This window comes from Octopus sinensis, linkage group LG5, assembly GCF_006345805.1.
Source record: "Octopus sinensis linkage group LG5, ASM634580v1, whole genome shotgun sequence".
Lineage (NCBI taxonomy): Eukaryota > Metazoa > Mollusca > Cephalopoda > Octopoda > Octopodidae > Octopus > Octopus sinensis.
The window spans coordinates 46,869,879-46,890,659 of NC_043001.1; the positions used below are offsets into that span (position 1 = coordinate 46,869,879).

A 20,781-nucleotide genomic window follows, 5' to 3' on the forward strand; every position below is an offset into this window, starting at 1 on the left:
AAATTTTAGAAATAGCAGCTAAAAGACTACTATTTCCTTTTTCTACACAAATAGCTGCTATTTCTAAAATTTTCGGTATGTGGTCAAGCAACTTGTTGCAAAACCCTTATTGTTATAATTATATATAAAAAAACTTTTTGTATAAGTTTTTACCGATTATAGTCCTTTTCCATACCGAAAAACTACTAGGTGAAATTTGTTGATTTTATTAAATTAATTATCTTTCACCCTATATCTGTAATGTAAATATCATTATCACCTTCATTTAACATCTATTTTTCCATGTTTGTTGGCTCTAACGGAATTTGTTGAGATTGGTTTTCTACAACCAGCTGTCCTTCCTGTTGTTAACTTTCATCTGTTTCCAAGCAAAGTAATATTTCCCCATATCCAGACTTGTTTTTCACAGAAGACTCAGGACAAGCAACATCACTTGTATGACAATGATGCTCATTTTCAACAGTCGTGATATCAAAACACAGTAGTGGTCTTTCAGTTTCCATCTACCGAATCCACTCACTAGGCTTTGGTTGATCTGGGAATATAGTAGAAAACATTTGCTATTTAGTGGGACTTAACCAAAGACTACATGGTTGGGAAGAAAGCTATTTATGCACAGAGCCACACCATATGTTCGTAATGATTTTGAATTAACTATTAATAGGGAGATAGCATGGTATTTGTCTGCTATTTTACCATGTGTTGAGAAAAATGTATTTATTTAAGCCTTTATTGATCTATGGTATTTTAATGAAGAAATTTTGTTTAATGAAATTGCTGAATGTTATATAAAAATGTTTATTTTAAACAAAAAGTATTGTAAGTTAATGTATTTATGAGATTAATTGCTACATCTTAGTTTGTTTCAAATATTAAATTTAGATTACTGTTCTGACTAATATCTAATGTATTATTGGGGTCACAGCCTGGTTGAGTCAACAATTTTAGAGTCTGCTTGTTCAAGGATCATTGATTTATATGTAGTCACATTGTACTGTCAATGATAAAGAGCACCACTACTTGTCAACTCCGCCTATTTAGCTATAAATAGCTACCTTATGAAAGTAGAGTCCACCACTAATTAGAGCTAGTCAATACTAGTGACTTCTGTATTTCACTTAGGTGCCATGTTGAACATGACTTCCGTCATTTAGGTGGTCTCCTGCCCTGAAGCGTATGAGATAAAGTTGTTAACCCCTTGAATTTGTCTGCATTCTTGGGAGAAAAGGTGTTGTGAGAGGTCTCCCTCTCCATGTCCTTGTCACAAAGCAACTACTGATCCCAGATTGAGAAAAGGGTTGACCTCCTACCAGTAACTTGACTAGTACTTTGTTTATCAACCTTAGAAAAAACAAAAGCAAAGTTGACTAGGGTAGGATTTGAACTCAGGATATAGAGAGCTAGTAGAAATACTGCAAGGCTTTCTATCTGATGCTCTATCAACTCTGCCAAGTGATTACTTTACCACCAGTGACAATGCTATATAAGTACTTTATTAAAAGTAAAAATTACCTTCTTGAGTTGTGCCAAATCATAAGGGCCAGTTTCCCAGTTTTCATGGTGTGTAAGTTTTCCAAGTGGATAGGACACTGGTCTGTCACAGGATTGCTCATTTGAAACATTACTCAGTGTGAAATGAAGTATTTTGCTCAAGAACACAATGCATTGCCTTGTCCAGGAATCAAAACCACAATCTTACAATCATGAGTTCAACACCCTAACCACTAAGCCATGTACCTCCACTAAGTATGTTATTATCTTGTAATTCCACATTCAGAGAGGAACCAGTCTACTTTCACATGGTACAGAAGAAATATTACTCGCGTAATGTATGGACTTAAAGGACTTCCAATTTTGCAAATTGTTGAAAATTGTTTACTGCCTATGCCACATTTCAGATTGAACCTGCAAGTTCCTTATTTCTATTGCAATTGGACTCATGACTATTCACACAAAAAAAAGAAAGAAAGGAAAAAACAATATTACAGTAGATATACTCTGATGTATTATGACTGTCTGCAAAGATAGTCTGTGGAAAATTGATAGCGTAGCAACTTCTTTTCAGTCTGCCCTTATTGATTGTCACATTACTGTAGAGTAAATTGCAACCACACATCTATATACCATTCTTACTGATAGTTACACTAGAATAAGTTGTTTACCATGAGATATTCCTTAATATGGCATGAAATTCTTTCAACAAAAATGATGCACCTATGACATAATAATCCAATCCTCAAGTGAGTCACTTTATTGTAATGATGTGACTCGTGCAAAGCTAATTTATACAGAATTGAATTAATGCTTCTTGGTCAACACACATCGCATGATGTATTCTGTATTTATAATAGACTTAATACTATCAGTGTCGAATTCTAATAACTGTGTAGGGGTGTAGAGTGTGACATGTTAATGACTTTATTGTAACATGATCTACTGCACATTTGGTCTATAGGAAAGTCCTGTGATTTATAATTCCCATGAAGCTAGTATTGTAGAGCATATTAACCCCTTACCCAACAATTATTTTGAAAATAAATGTATTTTTTCAGACATATTTTTTAATTGTTTTATTTTACATATACTCGTATATGTCAAAAAAGAGTTTATAATAGACGAAGGAACTCGTTTGCTGTCGATTTTGGCGAGTCTATCTTTTGATGAATTAACTCGCCAGAAATAGAAAGAAACGATTTCGGTCAAAACGCATATATTCGTTTCTGCCGGGTAAGGGGTTAAAGAAAGAAAACATGGTGGTGACCTGCCTCTACTGTAACATGACTATTTGCAAAAGCAGCAAAGTGGTGAAAAGTTTTACACTTTCTTACAACATATTGTAATTAACTTAAGTACAAAATGGCTTAGGTGTCCCAGCACAGCTGCAGTCTAGTAACTCCTTTCTTAATTGATACAAGGTCTTTACTGATTCAATCTATGATGCTTGCAGCAAACAGTTTTCAAAATAACACACAATAGAAGCTTTCATATTTACTCCTGTAAAAATGAGAGTTTTGATAACCCACTAAATTAAAGTCTTAATAATGAATGATAGTGATTTCAAAATTAGTGTTTGTAGTGACATTTGAAGTAAGATCTGGTCCACAATCCAACAAGTATACAATATAATAGTCATATAGTTAATAGGTTTTGAATTATTGTTGGTAGTAATTTTAGAATTAGTATTAGTAATGTTGGTAAAAGTAAGGGGTGGGCAATAGTTCAACAAGTATGGGTTCTAGTAGTGAAATACTAGTTATTGGTAGTACTTTTAGAATTAATAATTGTAGGGGTGAGATCTACTTCTATAAACTCTACTCGTTAGATGTGATAGTTTTAAAGTTAATTGTAGTAGCAATGATAAAAATGAGGGCCTCAAGTTAACAGTTGTATAGTTATTAGAAGTTAGAGGGTTTTTTGTTTTGTTTTTTAGTTAGTGATTGTAGAAATAGAGCTCTCCGAGAACATAACAGTGATGTTGTACTAGTCAGGAGTGGTAAATTTTACAGTAAATCAGAGCAAAGTTGTGTAAGTGAAGTCTGCTGTCATGTTTCAAGTAGATATGTGTGTGATTCATAACTTTGACCAACATGGAACTTTGCTACGTGTCACTGGTTGCCAGTGGGATTACAGTCATGATTGGAATATTATGTATGCAGCTTACTGTGTTGCTATAGAGACAGCAGAAGATTAATTGTTAAACATTCAGTAAGCCTTCATTACAAAATAACTGAACACACAGCTTGCAAAGTAATACTTGTTCAGTCACTTTTTTTAAAACAGGTGCTGCCCTCTCTCTTTCCAGTTACCACAATCTTGATATCTTCTTGGGTTAAGAGTGGGTGTCTATCTTTGTTCTTAACCACTCTTAAAATAATTAACAAGAGTGTAGTACATGTTGCCAAGTCATATATGTTTGTGAGTGATGGCCTTGGTTATATATATTTATATATATTGTTTCTCTGAATGTGTGTGTGTGTGTCTGTTCTTTTATCTTTTACTTGTTTCAGTCACTTGACTGCAGCCTTGTTGGGGCACCACCTTGAAGGATTTTAATCAAGCAAATTGACCCTAGGATTTATTTTTTTGAAGCTTATTCTAATGATCTCTTTTGTTGAACCGCTGAGTTATGGAGGTGTAAACACATCACCACCAGCTGTGAAGCAGTGGTGTGGGACATACACAGACGTAGATATATACATACTTATATACAACAGGCCTCTTTTGGTTTCTGACTATGAAATCCACTCACAAGGCTTTGGTCAGCCCAAACTATAATTGAAGACACTTGCACAAGGTGCCACATTGAGACTGAACCTAGAACCACATGGTTGAGAAGTAAAATTCTTACCACATGGCAGTTCATATATCCAAAACAGAAGCACATTTTAAAACATTTGAGCAGTAGTATATTTTTTTAGAAAGTTGATTGTTATGGCTGATCAGAGAATGACCATTGGTTTCGCTTAGCTGTATAGGTGACTTAGCAGACTCAAATCTGTACAGCTAAGCGCGTTATAGATGCAAAACCAATGGTCACTCTCTGATCAGCGCGCATGCACACACTCACACACACACACAGAGTGTTTCTGTGAATGTGGTGTATTTAGTGTCTCTAGTTACTAAATATTTCATGCTAGTATGTAGTAATTTGCATACAGAAATCTTCAACTATCACTGTTGTTGCTGAATTTACTGAAAATTGTTGTGATCAGCTTTCTAGATACTCACATGAATCTATGGTATGAATATAGCTTGAGATACTAAGTATATGATCTGTGAGAACATGTTGAGTACCTTAGGGTTTTTCATGAGAAAAACAACAAAACAAACTGTTTAACCACATGTTTTCTTCTTCCACAAGACACCTGCTCCCATCTCTTTGTTACACTTTCATAGCCTTCGATTGTGTACCCTACTCAATTGAAGGGCCTTGTTTTGTGGATATGAGGTAACCTCACCAGTGCTGGTGCCATGGAAAAAATGGCATTTAGTACACTCTGAAGTGGTTGATATTTGGAAGGACATCCAGTGGTAGAAACCATGCCAAATCAGAAGCTGGAGCTCAGTGCATCCCCTCTGGTTTGTTAGTTCATGTTGAACTGTTCAATCCATTTGAGCATGGAAAAAGAAACATTAGATGATGATGAGGATAATGATGTGTGTGTATGTGTTTAATTTTTCTTTTAAAGTACCAAAACAATGCAAGTTATAAAATTAATACAGGTTGATGGTTTTACCTGGTATATCAATATTTCAGGATTTGGACCTCTTCTTCTGGTAATGTTGAGAGAAAAGGTGTTGTTAATTGAGTTTTCTGTCCTCAAAGACAGCCAAAGTCAACCAAAGATTTCCCAAAGATTTCCCTAATTCTGAAATATGGAAATACCAAGTAAAGATCATTGATCTGTATTAATTTTATAAGTTGGATTGTTTTGGCTTTTATAAAAAAAAATTAAAAACATATATATATATATATATAATATATATATATATATATATTATATATATATATATATATTGGTATTGTGATGTAAACAGGAAAAATAGAACTCAAAATATGAGTATTATTTTGAAGAAGCAACAGAGTGACTCAGTGTCCGAGAATTTTGTGCATTGGCATGTGATAAGTGTCAATGCACAAATCTCTTGAACCTTGAGTCATTCTGTTGCTTCTGCTAAAATTATAGTAGTAGTAGTAATAATAATTACATATATATATATATATATATATATATATATATATACATATATACATATGAAACTATATATAAATGCTTCATGCAAACTATACTATACTCAATGTGTGCTGCGGCACTAGTAACTCAGTTATTGTCTAAAACTCTAAGAAAACCGATGAGGTTAACATTGTGTTATTAATGACATATCATTTATGCTTGGTGGGGTGAGGGTAGTGGAGAAAAATCAATTGTCTTTCTTCACAAAATAAATATTTCTATTTTTCTCCAGGTTCAAACCCCTGATAGAGATTTCACCAGCATTCCACTGGATGGTGATGCTAACCATGCCTCGAAGAAGAAAGCACCCAAACGAGTTCTTCATTTTAGTGATGGTATCTTGGAGGAATATTCCACAGATGAAGAGGAACAACCAGAGGTGAAAACCCAAACGACTCTAGATCCTGTAAGTTTTTCTTCACATTAGCATTTTGGTTTGGTTGTCTGCATTTTGGTGTGAGTGTGCAAGATGTTATACTGCTGGTTCACAAGTCAGGAGTTCCATTTATTTGCATGTGGTTTGTTGAGTTTCTAGGCATTTTGAAGAGTTAGGAAATGGCTCTAGTCTGGAAATGCTTTAAAAGGTCACAGACGTTATTCTTTCTCTTCTTCAACTTAACACTGAGAGAGAGTGAGAGAGAGGAAATGTCAGCTGGTGTGATGGACAAATAGGGATTGGTGAGAGAGCTGGTGTGAGGAAGAGGGAAAGGTGACAAGTGTTACGGAAAACAGGAGCAACTTGTCAGAACAAGATTTGAAAAATGTTGGTGTATGGAGGGAGGAAAAACATTACTAACTTACAACACATATTTGTGTGTGTGTGTGTGTGTGTATGTGTATGTGTACACACATGTACACACACTACACTGCTGGTTTATAGTGTGTGTGTGTATACATACACACATATACGCACATGTATATATAGAATACTGGTGAATCATTCCAATAAAAACAACAGCCTAATGGAAGCACAACAGACCAGATATTGTATGTGACAAGGAGCAAAAGTTATGCTCTGTTGTAGAGATCAACTGCATGATGTATGTAAATGTCTCATCAGTTTGTTTCTTGCTGGGAAATACATGCTACCAAGTTTTCTGGGAAAAGTTGCCTATTTTACTACCCAAGGCTGTCGTATTCTCTCATCTGCATAAATTGGAACTAAACTTTAGAGATATGGCTACTTGTAATTCATAAAACCAGTTTTTCTTTTTTTTTTTTTTTTGTATTTAACTATTTAATGCCATGGAAACATGGCAATAATGATATACAACATAAGTTATAAATTCTTTTGAATAACTTTGTGAGAGGAGGAGAGGGAGCATGAACCAGGCAACAGGTTAAGTTTCCCCTCTAAGAGCAGGAACAAAACTCCCAATGATGTTTAACCCCAAGTCAACTCTGATATAGCAGATCTATGATCAAAGGCTTTCCAGCCATGAACCTTCTGTCTTTTTTTTTTTTATATTTAGGACTATATTACTCAATTTGTCCTTCCTTTTGTAAGGCAGTAAAGTGTGATTTTTTTTGCTATTTCTAATAGAGTAAACATGTAGAAATATGTAATTAAAAACAGCTTGTAATATTTGGTTATGTTCCTTTATGTTTCAAGCCCTGAATTCCCACTCAAGTTGCCTTTTGCTTTTCATCCTTCCAAGGTTGCTAAAATAATTAACAGTTCATTAAGTTTGGTGTTGGTATACTTGACTGTATCTTTGAAGCTGGTACTTCAGCATGGCAATAGTCCAGTGACTGCAACCATTAAAAGAACACACTATATCTACTAAATTAAAAAAAAAAAAATCATGGCTTTGTTAGAGAAAGCAAAGGAGCATCCATACATCTTGCAGGATCCCTCAGACCAGTAACCTAGCCCACAGGCTTACTACACAATGTGCTCTGTTAAAGACATAGTTGTCAGATGGTTGTGTTAAGCTGATCAATGGGTTAAGTTTACTAACCAAGAGATACTAGTAGTTGCACACTGTAAAGTGGTTGACATTAAAGTCATCAGCTGTAGAAATCTTGCCAAACAGACATTGAAGCACGACACAGCCCTTGGGCCCATTGGATCCTGTTGAGCCATCTAACCTATGCCAGCATGAAATATGGACATTAAATGATGATGATGATGATGATCCTCCTCCTCCAATCTGTGATTTAAAAATAACAAAAGGAAAAATCAAGAAGGGGGAAAGAGAAAAAAATCTCTCTTATAGTATGAAAATGTAAAATTCTACATAAAATTAATCCTACCCATGTTAGTATCAAGAAACATGTAGGAAGTAGTAAATGCTAAAGCCTTAAAAATTATCATATCCTATTATTTCTGACATTTTACAAATAGCAAAATGAAATATTGATGGGAGGGAGGTGTAATTTGTTTGCTCTGTAAACTAACTCATTTTTAGTGTTTTGACTATCTACTTCTCCTACTTAGTGTTTATCTGTGAAGCCAGGGTTGAATGTGTTGTTAATTGAACAAACTGAGGCAAAACAGAGTTATGAATCTTTCCAAATAGACAAAATGTGTCAAGGGCCAGTACCTCATATGTTCAGACTGAAGCTGTTGCAGCTTCTTAACTCTTACACATACCATGAATTCTTGAGGGGTGAATGTGTGTGTGTCTGTGTGTAAAAGTCTATTGCTACAAGTCAGTTAATATAATATTTAAAAAATCAATTTCTGTTGTAGCGCCGTGTAAATGTGGTAAGTATTGAACCAGCACTGCTTCTGTTGGGATGACTTCCATAGAGGACCTTCTTAGAATTAGTTTCTTCCTCTTTTTTTCTTTTCTAGCATATTCTCATCTTCTTCATGGATACTGTAACAAGTAATAACAGCACTAACTTTTCTCTGAATTCATTTGTACCACAGCAACTTCATATGTGCTTTATACATATATACCTCTATTGATATGTGCTTTATATATGTATGTATATATATTTCATATATATATATATATATGTCTGATTTATGTATCTATATAATTTGCTTTGTATGCATTTGTGTATATGTATTTATATAGCTTTGTATAGACATATGTATGTGCACATGTATATTATTTTTTGTAATGTGTATGTGTATACATGCATAAATGCTTATATATTTATACATAAGTACACACATGCACACACATACTGTGTTTCAAAAAAATAACCCCAAAACTTGGAATGTGTCTGATAACTAAGTTTAAAAGTTGGTTGTTGATAATAATACCTAACCATCTAAATTTAATTTGGAATTTAACATTATTGGCAGAACAGTTCTCCAAAATAAAATAAATATGTGTGAGAAAATATTTTGACAAAGGAACTGCCCAAAACATTATGCATATTCCATTTTGTAAATTCCACTGATCTGTTAATTGTCAATGTAGATCACCAATGGTTTCATCAGATCCTTTATATTTTTTTTACATTGCTCTCCCTTGGACTCCATCTTTTGATTTTATGTTTATATATTACTAGCAGTATTGCCCGGCATTGCTCGGTTTTGTTTAGACCCTTTAGAATTGGAATTTTTGAAAAGTAAAAATTTTGCATTATGTAGCTTGTTATTCTCTTTAAGTGAACATTTTTCTGGTTGAAATACACCGAAAAATGGCGACACAGCAGTAAATAAAATCATAAAAAATAGGGATTTTCATAGAAAAAAAAGCACCTTTTTGATGTAAATAATTTTTGGTGTTAACATAGTCCGATTTGAATTTTTTTCTTCTACGGAAGGAAGAGCAAGCCTTCTTCTATCATACTCTCAATTTTGGTCGACTTGCGCCACAGGGTCTCGGAGGAGATAGTGTTAGTTGAAGGCTACCAAACTTGCCATACACAGACAACTTCAGTTTTATATATATAGAGAGATATATAGGGTAATAAAAATATGTGTAGTTATTAAATTATCAAGACTAACAGTTTGTACAAACGTTGGTTCTAGGGCTTATTATGTAACTGCCTGATATTACACTAACACTGCTACATTCATACTGCTACTCTCACATACCAATTAGCTGTCTGCTTTCTCTTTTAAAATATTGTGGAGCGCTCTTTTCAAGTTTCTTGCTGGTCATCTTTTCGCCTGTCTAGTCTTGCTCTACCTAACTTTTATCTTCTCATCTCATTTCTCTCACTTTTTCTCTTTCAACTTTTTTTTTTAATCTTATAGAAATAAATATTTGTCTTCATTGACTGCAGGGTTTGAAGATGTTGGGCTACTGACTAGAAGTTCATGAGTTCAAATGTTGCTACAATAGAACACAGCAAGGTTACCTGTTTGTTGTAATGTAAATAATGGTACCACTTCCACATTATATTTAGTTAGTGGTTATCAAGGGATGCATTTGGTTGGGAAGGAAATGCCTCAGCTTTAAATGTCTGTACTTCTATAAATAATGTGATTTTTTTCAATTGCATGAATTAAAAGTCTGAGAGGGACAGGATAAACTACCTGCATCAACTTGCTATAAAAGCAGGTAGTAATTTTACCTTGTACTTATTCATTAGTGCAAGTTTTGAAGAGTGTAGTTCAATTTTAACAGTTATTTTTTCAAAGCTATAATGGAAGTGACAAAGGAGCAAATTTGGCATATTTTACTTTATGAATTCAATAAAGGCAACAACGCAACGGAAAATGCGAGGAATATTAATACAGTATATGGGGATCGGACAATAAGCATAAACCAGTGTCAACAGTGGTTCCAGAAATTCTGGGCCAGAAACTACAGCCTAGAACATCTGTAGAGCTTGACGAGGACATCCTGCAAACCTTGGTGGAGCAAAATCCCATTGTAACTGTTGAGGAACTAGCAGAGAAGCTTGGATTTGGTCATTCAATCATTCATCGACACCAGCATGGCATTAAAAAAGTCAGCAAATTGGGTCTGTGGGTTCCTCACAAACTTTCTGAGTTTAATTGTATGCAGAGAGTAAATGCGTGCTCTTCTTTGCTGTCAGATCTCACAAATGAACTTTTGTTTGGACTGAATAGTGACTGGTGATGAGAAATGTGTTCTCTATAAAAATGTCAAGCGTCGAAGACAGTGAGTAGGAAAAGGAGAAACACCAGCACCCCAGGCTAAAGAAGGTCTTCATCCACATAAGGTGTTGTTATCTGTTTGGTAGGATATGAAAGGTTTAGCCTACTTTGAACTTTTAAACCCAAGCCAAATGATAACAAAGGAAATCTACTGTGAGCAGCTGGAGTGGCTTAAGTCAGCGCTAGAAGAAAAACGACCATCTTTGGTTTCAAAATAAAAAGGTGTTCTTCCATCAGGATAATGCTCAGCCACATATAGCGAGGATGACATTCCAAAGGCTGGAGCAGTTTAAATGGGAAACGATGCTCCACCCACCATATTCATAATAATAATGATAATAATGACAACGACGAAAAATACCTTAGGAATGTGAACCTAGGTTCGAAATTTTCCCAAGACACCTGATGAAGGCTGGAGGGTATATCAGCTGAAATGTTAGGTGTTAACAACAAACAAGATGAGGACAAATATCCATCAAAAGTAAATAATGTACATAATTCCTCATCTCTTAAATATAGAACTTTATTAAAAAAGAACTTTGTTTATACTCTCTTTTACTTGTTTCAGTCATTTGATTGTGGCCATGTTGGAGTGCCACCTTTAGTCGAATACATCGACCCCAGGACTTATTCTTTCTAAACCTAGTACTTATTCTATTGGTCTCTTTTGCCAAACCACTAAGTTACAGGGTTGTCAAGTGATGTTGGGTGGGGACAAACACAGACACACAAACATATGCATATATACAACTGGTTTCTTTCAGTTTCCGTCTACTAAATCCCCTCAGAAGGCTTTGGTCAGTCCGAGGCTATAGTAGAAGACACTTGCCCAAGGTGCCACGCAGTGGAACTGGACCCGGAACCATGTGGTTTGTAAGCAAGCTACTTACCACACAACCACTCCTATGCCTAATTTTGAAAAATAAAAGAAGTATAAAAAAACCACATTATTCATGGGATGACCCAATTTATTGCAGCTCCTATTTTTAATTTGTTTGGCTTATTTCTTGTAAACAAACCTAGTTATCCATTGACTCAGCCAGCCTTACTGGTAAACAAGTATTACTTTTGTGCAAAATAGGTTCTACTTACACTTCACAGCTGAGTGGTTAACAGTAAGGGCAATTGCGATATCAATCACAGGGATAATTCAAATTGAAATTCAAGAACAAAACATTATAGATACAGGCAATCATCATCACCATCATTTTAACATCCATTTTCCATGCTTGTATGGATAGAATGGAGTCTATTGAATATAATGATTGGTGGTTTTTAAAATGTTTTATTCAAAAGCATAATCAAAATCAAATTCGATGACTGGTGTCCGTGCTAGCAGGTTGCAAAGAGCACCATATGAGCGTGATCATTGACAGAGCGACTAACCGGCTTCCGTACCAGTGGCACTTAAAGGGCACCATTTAAGCGTGATCGTTACCAGAGTCACCTTACTGGCACTTGTGCCTGTGCTAGTAGGGTGCCAAGAGCACCATCCGAGCGTGATCATTGTCAGAGCAGCCAACTGGCTTCTGTGCCAGTGGCACGTAAAAAGTACCCACTACACTCTCGGAGTGGTTGGTGTTAGGAAGGGCATCCAGCTGTAGAAACTCTGCCAAATCAAGATTGGAGCCTGGTACAGCCATCTGGTTCGTCAGCCCTCAGTCAAAATCGTCCAACCCATGCTTGCATGGAAAGCAAACGTTAAACGATGATGATGATGATCTAAAGTTCTGTAATCTAAGTTGAAACCCTGCCACTTAAATCAATGTTGTATATGTCTCTAGACATGGCATCTTACTCCATATCTTGTGGTCTGATATAGGCAGAAATTTGGTACATTGTGTGCTACCATGAAATGTTGTGGGAGAGATAAGCATTTGGGTGGTAAAAACATGCTGTAACAGTTCTTGCAAGAGTCTGAAATTACAGAACCATCCAACCCACTTTCAGCTTAGTTCCTCTAGTTAGTGTTCAGAAAGTAGCATGTTACATAAATTCAGTTTAGCAGGAATCTCTTCTTACCTCTCATGTTTCTATTCTTTTATTCTTTTACTTGTTTCAATCATTTGACTGTGGCCATGCTGGAGCATTGCCTTTAGTCGAACAAAGCAACCCCAGGACTTATTCTATCAGTCCTTTTTGCCGAACTGTTAAGTTATGGGGGTGTAAACACACTGACATCGGTTGTCAAACGATGGGGGGGATGACAAACACAGAAACACAAATATATACATATATATATATTATATACAATGGGCTTTTTCCAGTTTCCATTTACCAAATCCACTCACAAGACTTTTGTTGGCCTGAAGCTATAGTGGAAGACACTTGCCCAAGGTCCTACACAGTGGGACTGAACCCAGACCCATGTGGTTGGGAAGCAAGCTTCTTACCACACAGCCATGCCTTAATTTCTTTCTCTTTATCTCTTCTGCTTGAAACTGATTAAATTCAGCCATCATAGTAAAAGAGTTTTATTCATTCAAACCAGACTATGCTCTTACTTCTTGGTGCATTACCTTTCTATGGTTGTAGAAAAATCTTTCAGCACATCATTCTCGCAATTGGGTTTTTCTTAATATCATCATTTCATCATTTTTAACATGAATATATTAATATCATTTAACAGGATTTGTATAATGAATGTTGTTTAGTCGTTTTCTAAGTTTAAAAGCCTTATATCTTTGCATCAACGGATAACCTATTGACTCTTTACCTGTTTATGCATCTTGGAATCATTGCTATTGTCTGTATATCTCAGCATTTTCATAATTTCTACATGCAGAAAATAATTTTTTTGTTAATATAATCCATTCAGAAACAAAATTATAAATGTAATTATGATTATTTATTTGAAATAATTGATTGCAAAAGACTTCAGTTAGTCTTCAAAAGAAAAAATAATGAAATGTTTCAGAAGAAATTATTAGCTTTTAAGAGTTTATCAATTCTTTGTGAAGAATAGTTTTTATAATGTAAAACATTTGTTACTCTATAAATACTTGCATTTAATCAAAATCGAAAACCCAACTATTTGTACCTTTTTAAGCAATATTTGCATGGTACACACCTAATCCCCAATTTGATAGCATGAAATCAGGGAAGTTTGTTTCAGCTTCCTTTAGTGTTCTTTAAAAACAACATTCAAACATGTTATCCAACTTTAAATATCAACACTAAAAAAAGATTAAAAAAATTTTCTTGTAAATCATATTCCAAAATAAGTTTTACTGCACTTTATATAAACTTGTTTCTATAATTTGCAAATCTATCCAACCTATCACATTTGTCATAAAGTAGAAGGTAAGCTCACAGTAACCCATGTTTGTAAAACAGTTTTTGATTCTTGGATTGTAACTACTTTATTTCACTTCCATTCTACATTGAAAGCACAACACTGTCAAAACTCCCATTTTCTTGTGTTCTAAGGCCTATTCATTTCCTGCCTGTCAGGTGAAGACAATAGAATATCATTCCAGTATGTTTTTGCTAGAATACTGTACTCAGATGGTCAGAAGCAATGTTTTGAAACACATGTATTTTAAGGAAGAATGAAATCTTTGCCAGAATAGTCAGTTTGATATAAAATATCAAAATCATTTTCAGTTTTATTTCCCTAATAACCAGCACAAAATCTGAAAGAAATATTTGTTGGTATTTTCCCAAAGTGGATTGTCATAATTAAAGAAATAGCTGTCCTCATTGGAAGTAATAGTGCATGATAAGATTAGTAAGGCTTGCTTAACCTTTTCATGACCATATTTCTATTGAAATAAAATGGCAATGTGTTTCAATTAACTTTGAAAAATAATCAAGAATTTGGGTTAGATTTAATAAAACAGCTAATTTTTTTCATTAAATGGTTGTCAAGGTTGGTTTACATAAGATTATGATGGAAAATTTGTATTAAATACAAACATTTATAAACAGGCAGTTTTGTTTCACAGAAAGAGAGTTGGTTCAAGGTGGACTGATATAAGAGCGTTTACGTAAGAGCCACATATAAACTTTAGTTATTTGAAATCCACAAGTCATAATTGTCATAATAAACATTGAACTTATATTCCAATGCAGTGGACTCTAGTGAACAATTACAAAACTTGAAGCATTTTTAAAATCTTCATTTTATTTATATTGAACTGCAAAAAATAGGTTAGCTACAATAAATTTGGAAGTTACAATAACATGTCACTCATATGTGGCTCAAAGACCACAGTTTGATCACCTTGGGTATTTGGACTGGCAAAGCATTAACTGGAAATATTAAAATCTTCCTATTAGAATTGTTCTAAAAGCTATAATTCTAAAGGTCAGGTTTTTCAGGTAACATACTTTTATATTTGATAAATAAATGCTAATTTGTACCATGATGGAGCTCATCTAGGAAGGAGGAAGATGGAACAAAACTATTCTCTATTCATATTGGAGCTATGTCGTTTGAAATAATTGAACTTAAACATTTGTATGATTAATTTTATAGGTTAAAATGAATTAAAGTAATAAATAAAAGTTCTTGTTTTCCCTTTCACGAAATCAAACAGATCATTATCTCACTTGCTGGCAAATTGAATATCTGTCATCTTCCTGCAAAAGTTTAAAGATAAAGAGATTTTAAAAAATAAAGCATATTGCTATCTTCATTTTTTGCTTGGTTGTGTTTTGGCAGATTTCTATTTATCTTGAGATAGTACCATCTCGTCTGTGAAGTTTGATATCTTTAAACCTGATTTCATCATTTCTTTTGGTGTTGTCCATGCTCTTCTGCTGTTACTGATAGTTTCTACTGTCAGTACATGCCACTTTTTCATTCACTATTTGACATGAAAGCAATGGTTCTACTATTATTTTACCTGCTAACTGATAGAAGGTTACGTCAAGAAGAAAACAGCTTAGCTATGGGAAATAATATTAGTATTGCCTACCTCATCATCATTTCTGCCCTTATAAAAACCCAAGTGAGGCTCCCATTCTGCAGTGATCCAGAATTGAATAATGACTCAGACAAGCAACCCAAGATGAAATGGCTTTTAGTAATGAACTTCTAGTAACCACTAGCGCCTTCGATGTACCAGAAACCTATAATCTTTCCTTACCAATCACTCCTTTTTGTATATTGATGTTAACAAATGTGACAACAATACCTTTATCCCAAAATTACCCTGTAGCATATTTGATTGTGTGGACACTTCAGTTTTGATTTCATTTCAAACCACACCTAAAAAAATTGATGCTTAAATACTACATTACACAAATTTATGAAGCAACCCAGATGCACTTATTAAATGTACTTTCCTACATGTAACCCTAATACAATGTAAATTTGTTTTGGAAGTTTAACATTGAGAATGTGATTTATTATTTTAAACTTGTTATTTGTGTTTTAGTTTTGCTGAATACATAAAATTAAAGTAGAATTTATGCACAAAAAATGTTTCTTACTTGTTTAAAAATCCTGATTTGATTTAATGAGGATTAGTATTACAACGTATTGGTAATAATCTGATTTGTTCAACTGACAAACTGACAAGAAGAATAATTAATGTCATTCATTAATAACTCTTTAGCATTCAAACCAGCTGTGTCCGGCTAAAATATTTTCTCAGTTTTATACTCAAACTGGCCAAGTTTAGCCTCTTACACCAACCCTACAATATCATTCTAAAATTTAACAGTTACCTCATCAAAGTCTCAAAGCTACAAGATAATGCATAATTAATTCAAAACAATGTGGATAAATAAGAATTGCTTTTGAGAGAGTAATCTGAAGGCAAAAGGGTTAAGGTATCTATTTAGAGAAATAGAACGGCAAGTCTTTTAGTTAGCATCTGACAGAAATAGTCTACACATTCAATACAATGCCATTCAATTTAATTATAATAATTTGTTTAATTTAAAGTTTATTGGATCTTGGGAATATTCCAAATACTGAATGAAACACCTAGTCATACATAAAAATTGATGGCAGTGTAGTTGTGTGGCTGTAGAACTTGTACAGAATCATTAAATTGGAATTGATAGTAGCTGTCAGAGTGGTATGTTTGTTACTCTATGTAGGACTTCACAGTGAGACACTGTCCACACAACTGTAAATAGGTGCCACTGTGTGATGTAGTTCACTGCTCTATGTTGGTACCACAGTCAAAATATAGTCCACACAACTGTGTAGGTTAAGTTCACTGCAAAGTAGTAACAGCTCTGTGAAATAGACAAGTAATTTGTTGACTTGTAGCACTGAGATCAAATTCTTCTGTGGTAAACCTACATTCTTTTGGTAAGTAGGGGCATCTGTTACCCTCTTTGTAAACTGGAAATAAAACATCAGGCCTATGAATACCTACTGATTTGATAAAGAAACATATGTAGCTTAACTTTCCTTATTACAGTTGTTGTTGTTTAGTCCCCTCCATCCCACCCGATCTGGTCAGCTCTAATTGTGCAGATATGCAATCAAAGGCATTCCAGCTATGACTATCCAGTTTTTTTTTTCTTTAAAGTTGGCATTTGAGGGGAATTTGACTGTCACTTCTGACAATTTAGGCAGTCATAAGCTCCTCTCTTGTCGCACTTGCTACTGTGTGGCTGTGGAATTGGCAGTAATTCGAGTTCTTTGAATTCCATTCCCCTCCCTCTCCAATATTCTGTGCTCATCCTATCACTTTGGAGTGTGTGTATGTGAGGGAGGGAGGGAAGGCGGGATTGTACTTGTGAAAGACAATTTTTGTTACACCCCATGTATACCACACAGCTAAAGCATCTGATTATATTGTGCATACCCACCCGCATTTCTCAGCAATGATAATGTGGTTGTAGTAGAGCTAGGAAGAGACTGTTTGACATACATATCTGTGTCAAAGAAAATGTCATCTTGAGAAGAAGCAGGCAGCAAGAGTGATGTAGTGAAAATAATGGCAATGATCATTTCATGATAGTTTTGGTGAGGATATTGTTTTCTGATGTTAGTGGAAGGGTTTGTTGTGTTTAGCCTCAGGTCATCCCTAACTTATGATCAGAAGTGTTTAAACAAAAACAGGTCACCTTTCTTTCATCCCCAACCCCCATATTTAAGTTATAATGTATTCAGGACTAAATACTCTTGGATGTGTGATTCCTTCCTTTTTAAAATGAAAATAGTTAATTTGAAAAAAATTTGGCTGCTATTTTTGACAAGTGAATGTCCATATAGAGAAACCTAGTTTTGGATTTGGTGATGATGGTTAAGATTAACGATAGCAAAGTTAGCAGAACTGGTTGAGTAGAACAGCATCAGATAAATCTTAGGTACTTAGCTTTGTTAGTGTTCTGAGCTCAAACCTGTTCTGGTTGGAGATGGAAGTAGATTTAGCCTTTTATCCTTCCAGTGACTGAAATAAATGACAATAATATACTAGTCTGTTCTTTCTCTTTTACTGTGCCAAATCTACATATGTTAGCATTCATAGATCTTCATGACCTTGTTTGAAGATACAAGATTATTCTAGGGAACAATAGCACAGTGGTTTCCTGTTGTCTTTTGCTAGTTTATTTACTGCTTATTCTGCTTGTCTGTTGATCTTCTGAGCTTATCCTTGAGATACAGGGCCTATGTAACCTTTAGGCAAGGGGACTGGTTCACTTGACATCAAAGTATATTCACACACTCGTTGGCCTATATGAAACTTGTCTAGGGGACCAGCCCTTCTCTGAATCTTGAATCTCTTGAATTCCTTTACCAGAGAACTATGGAGTATTGAGTTATCCTTTAGTTGCTACTACTATCAGGTCTGAATTAAAATTATATCCTTCTCCTCTACAAGGATTATTGTGTGTAACAGCCTTGAGCACACAGCTCCTTCCTCTTGACGAAACCATTTAAAACAGTGGTTCTCAACCATATTTTACTTAAGGATCCTTTTGATTGCAAATCTATTCTTGTGGACCCCCATAGCCATTCAGTGTTTAAAAACAAGTTTTATAGATACTTCTTTCAAAATTCCTTTTTTTTTTTCACACATTCACTTGTGTAATTTGAACTATGTATAATGTTAGAGAAAGAAACCTAGCCTTTTCTCACAGTAAATGCATCTAAAGCATGGATCCCTTAGATACCACTGTGGATCCCCAGTTTACTATTTTGCTTGTGTGGACCCTTAAAAATCTTATATGGACCCCGGTTGAGAACCACTGATTTAAAAGTGGTAGTGGGAAGTTAATTGTAGTCTGTGTAGATATCGTGAGAAAATATATAGAATGATGTTTGTGGGATAATTATACTTGCATATAATTTGTACATATTTAATGTTTGTATATATTTATAATATATAATCATATAATTATCATTATAACTTGTTTCAAACTACTAAAAAAGAACCACATTGGGCTTTATTCCACAGCAAGACTAAAATACAAATGGCTATGAATCTGTATTTATTAATTTATAACCCTATACAATATTGATACTTCAATAATTATGCTTATATATGTCATTCATACATGTCTGTTTAAATGTAAAATGTGTTCATATATTACTCTGTATGTATCTATGTATATATAATGATCTGAATTTGCTCTTACAGAGTACACTCAATTGGCTGCCATGGATTTGGTACTATATGGTACTTGTCTCTGCCAAAACCTTTAATGGTTTGTATTGCTTCCATTTCTTTACTGTTTCTGAGACCTAGAATGAGAGAGTGAGTGAGTTTGGATGGTAGGGTATGCATGTTGTTGCTCTTGTAACTATTCTCGTTTGAGTACAAAATACAGCTAATCATCTCTTGTAGACATGTATGACTTGGTAGCACATACCATCCTTTTGGGAAATATTTTAGGTGCCTATGTACTCACAACCAAACATCCTCTTGTCCCCGCCTCCCTCAACCTTGAACCAGCAGAGTCTCCAGGATGTGAAAGGAGAGAGGCAGAATAGAGTGAAATAACACAAAATGAAATGCCTTGCTCAAGGACATAATGCATTACACAGTCCAGCAATTGAACCTGTAGTCTTACTATCATGATCTAAATAACTTAACCACTAGACCACCTACATTCATTCATTTGAATAATCTTTGATCATTTGGCTGCTATTACTAATAGTTCCACTGCTCAGGCAGAGGCTCATTGATTTGTTTGAGGCTACACAATTTATAAGAGCAGGTATTGATACCATGCCAGTATATTACTTTGACTCTCTTGTGATACATTTAGACCAGTGGTTCTCTTATTTGGCCGGCCCTTGAGGGTCCATATAATATTTTTCAGGTTCTACACAAAATAATAAATCAGGGATCCGCAATAGTATTTTGAGGGTCCCTGAAAAAATTTTGCTTTAGATGTATGTATTGGTATGTAAAGCAAAATACAGCTAGGTTTCTTTCTCTAACATTTTACATAGTTCAATCTACACAAATTAATGTGCGCAAAACAAAATAGGAATTTTGAAAGTTTATATAAAACTAGTTTTTAATCATAGAATGGCTATGGGGGTCCACCAGAATAAAATAGAAATCAAAGGGGTCCCATAGATAAAAAGAAATGGCTGGAAGCCTCTGATTTAGACTATTTAATCAGAAGGACAGATTCATCCTTAGTAGGATTTGAGCTGAGAAAGTAAAAAGTTGTAAGTAAATATTGCAAATCATTTAGTTCCATACACTAACATATATGTTATTCTCTTTCCTCTTATTTTTAGTTTCACTTTGGTATAGTGCTAATAACATTGGTTTAAACAAGACTTTCATGTGACAAATACTTCTCTCAATCCAGTAATCCATAGATAGTATTGAACTCAGCACTGTAAGCTAATGAATTACTTGTTTACAATAATCTTACTGCTGCTTTTGGTAGTTTGCCGTACTTCACTATGGTACCTATTAATGGCTACTTGAACTGGACCTGGTTGAGTGAAATATTTTTTACCAAGAATAGACACGGCACAATGACATTGATAGGATATATATATATACATACACACTCACACACACACCGTCCACTTTCTGGACAAAGGACAAAGGTACAGCATCTCATTAAGGAAAG

General features: G+C 34.6%; 1 protein-coding gene across 4 annotated transcripts in view; it reads left to right on the plus strand.

Annotated features, from left to right (window-relative positions):
* Window positions 1-20,781, plus strand: part of LOC115212138 (protein FAM177B) — a 35,625-nt gene that overhangs the window by 11,996 nt on the left and 2,848 nt on the right. For 3 of the 4 annotated variants that reach the window (XM_036503401.1, XM_036503400.1, XM_036503399.1), the window contains exons 2-4: window positions 5,968-6,141; window positions 8,431-8,445; window positions 19,323-19,389. In XM_036503401.1, coding sequence (XP_036359294.1) covers window positions 5,968-6,141; window positions 8,431-8,445; window positions 19,323-19,389 — 256 coding nt within the window. The remainder of the gene's footprint in view (window positions 1-5,967; window positions 6,142-8,430; window positions 8,446-19,322; window positions 19,390-20,781) is intronic. The other variant, XM_036503402.1, reaches the window with a different exon arrangement.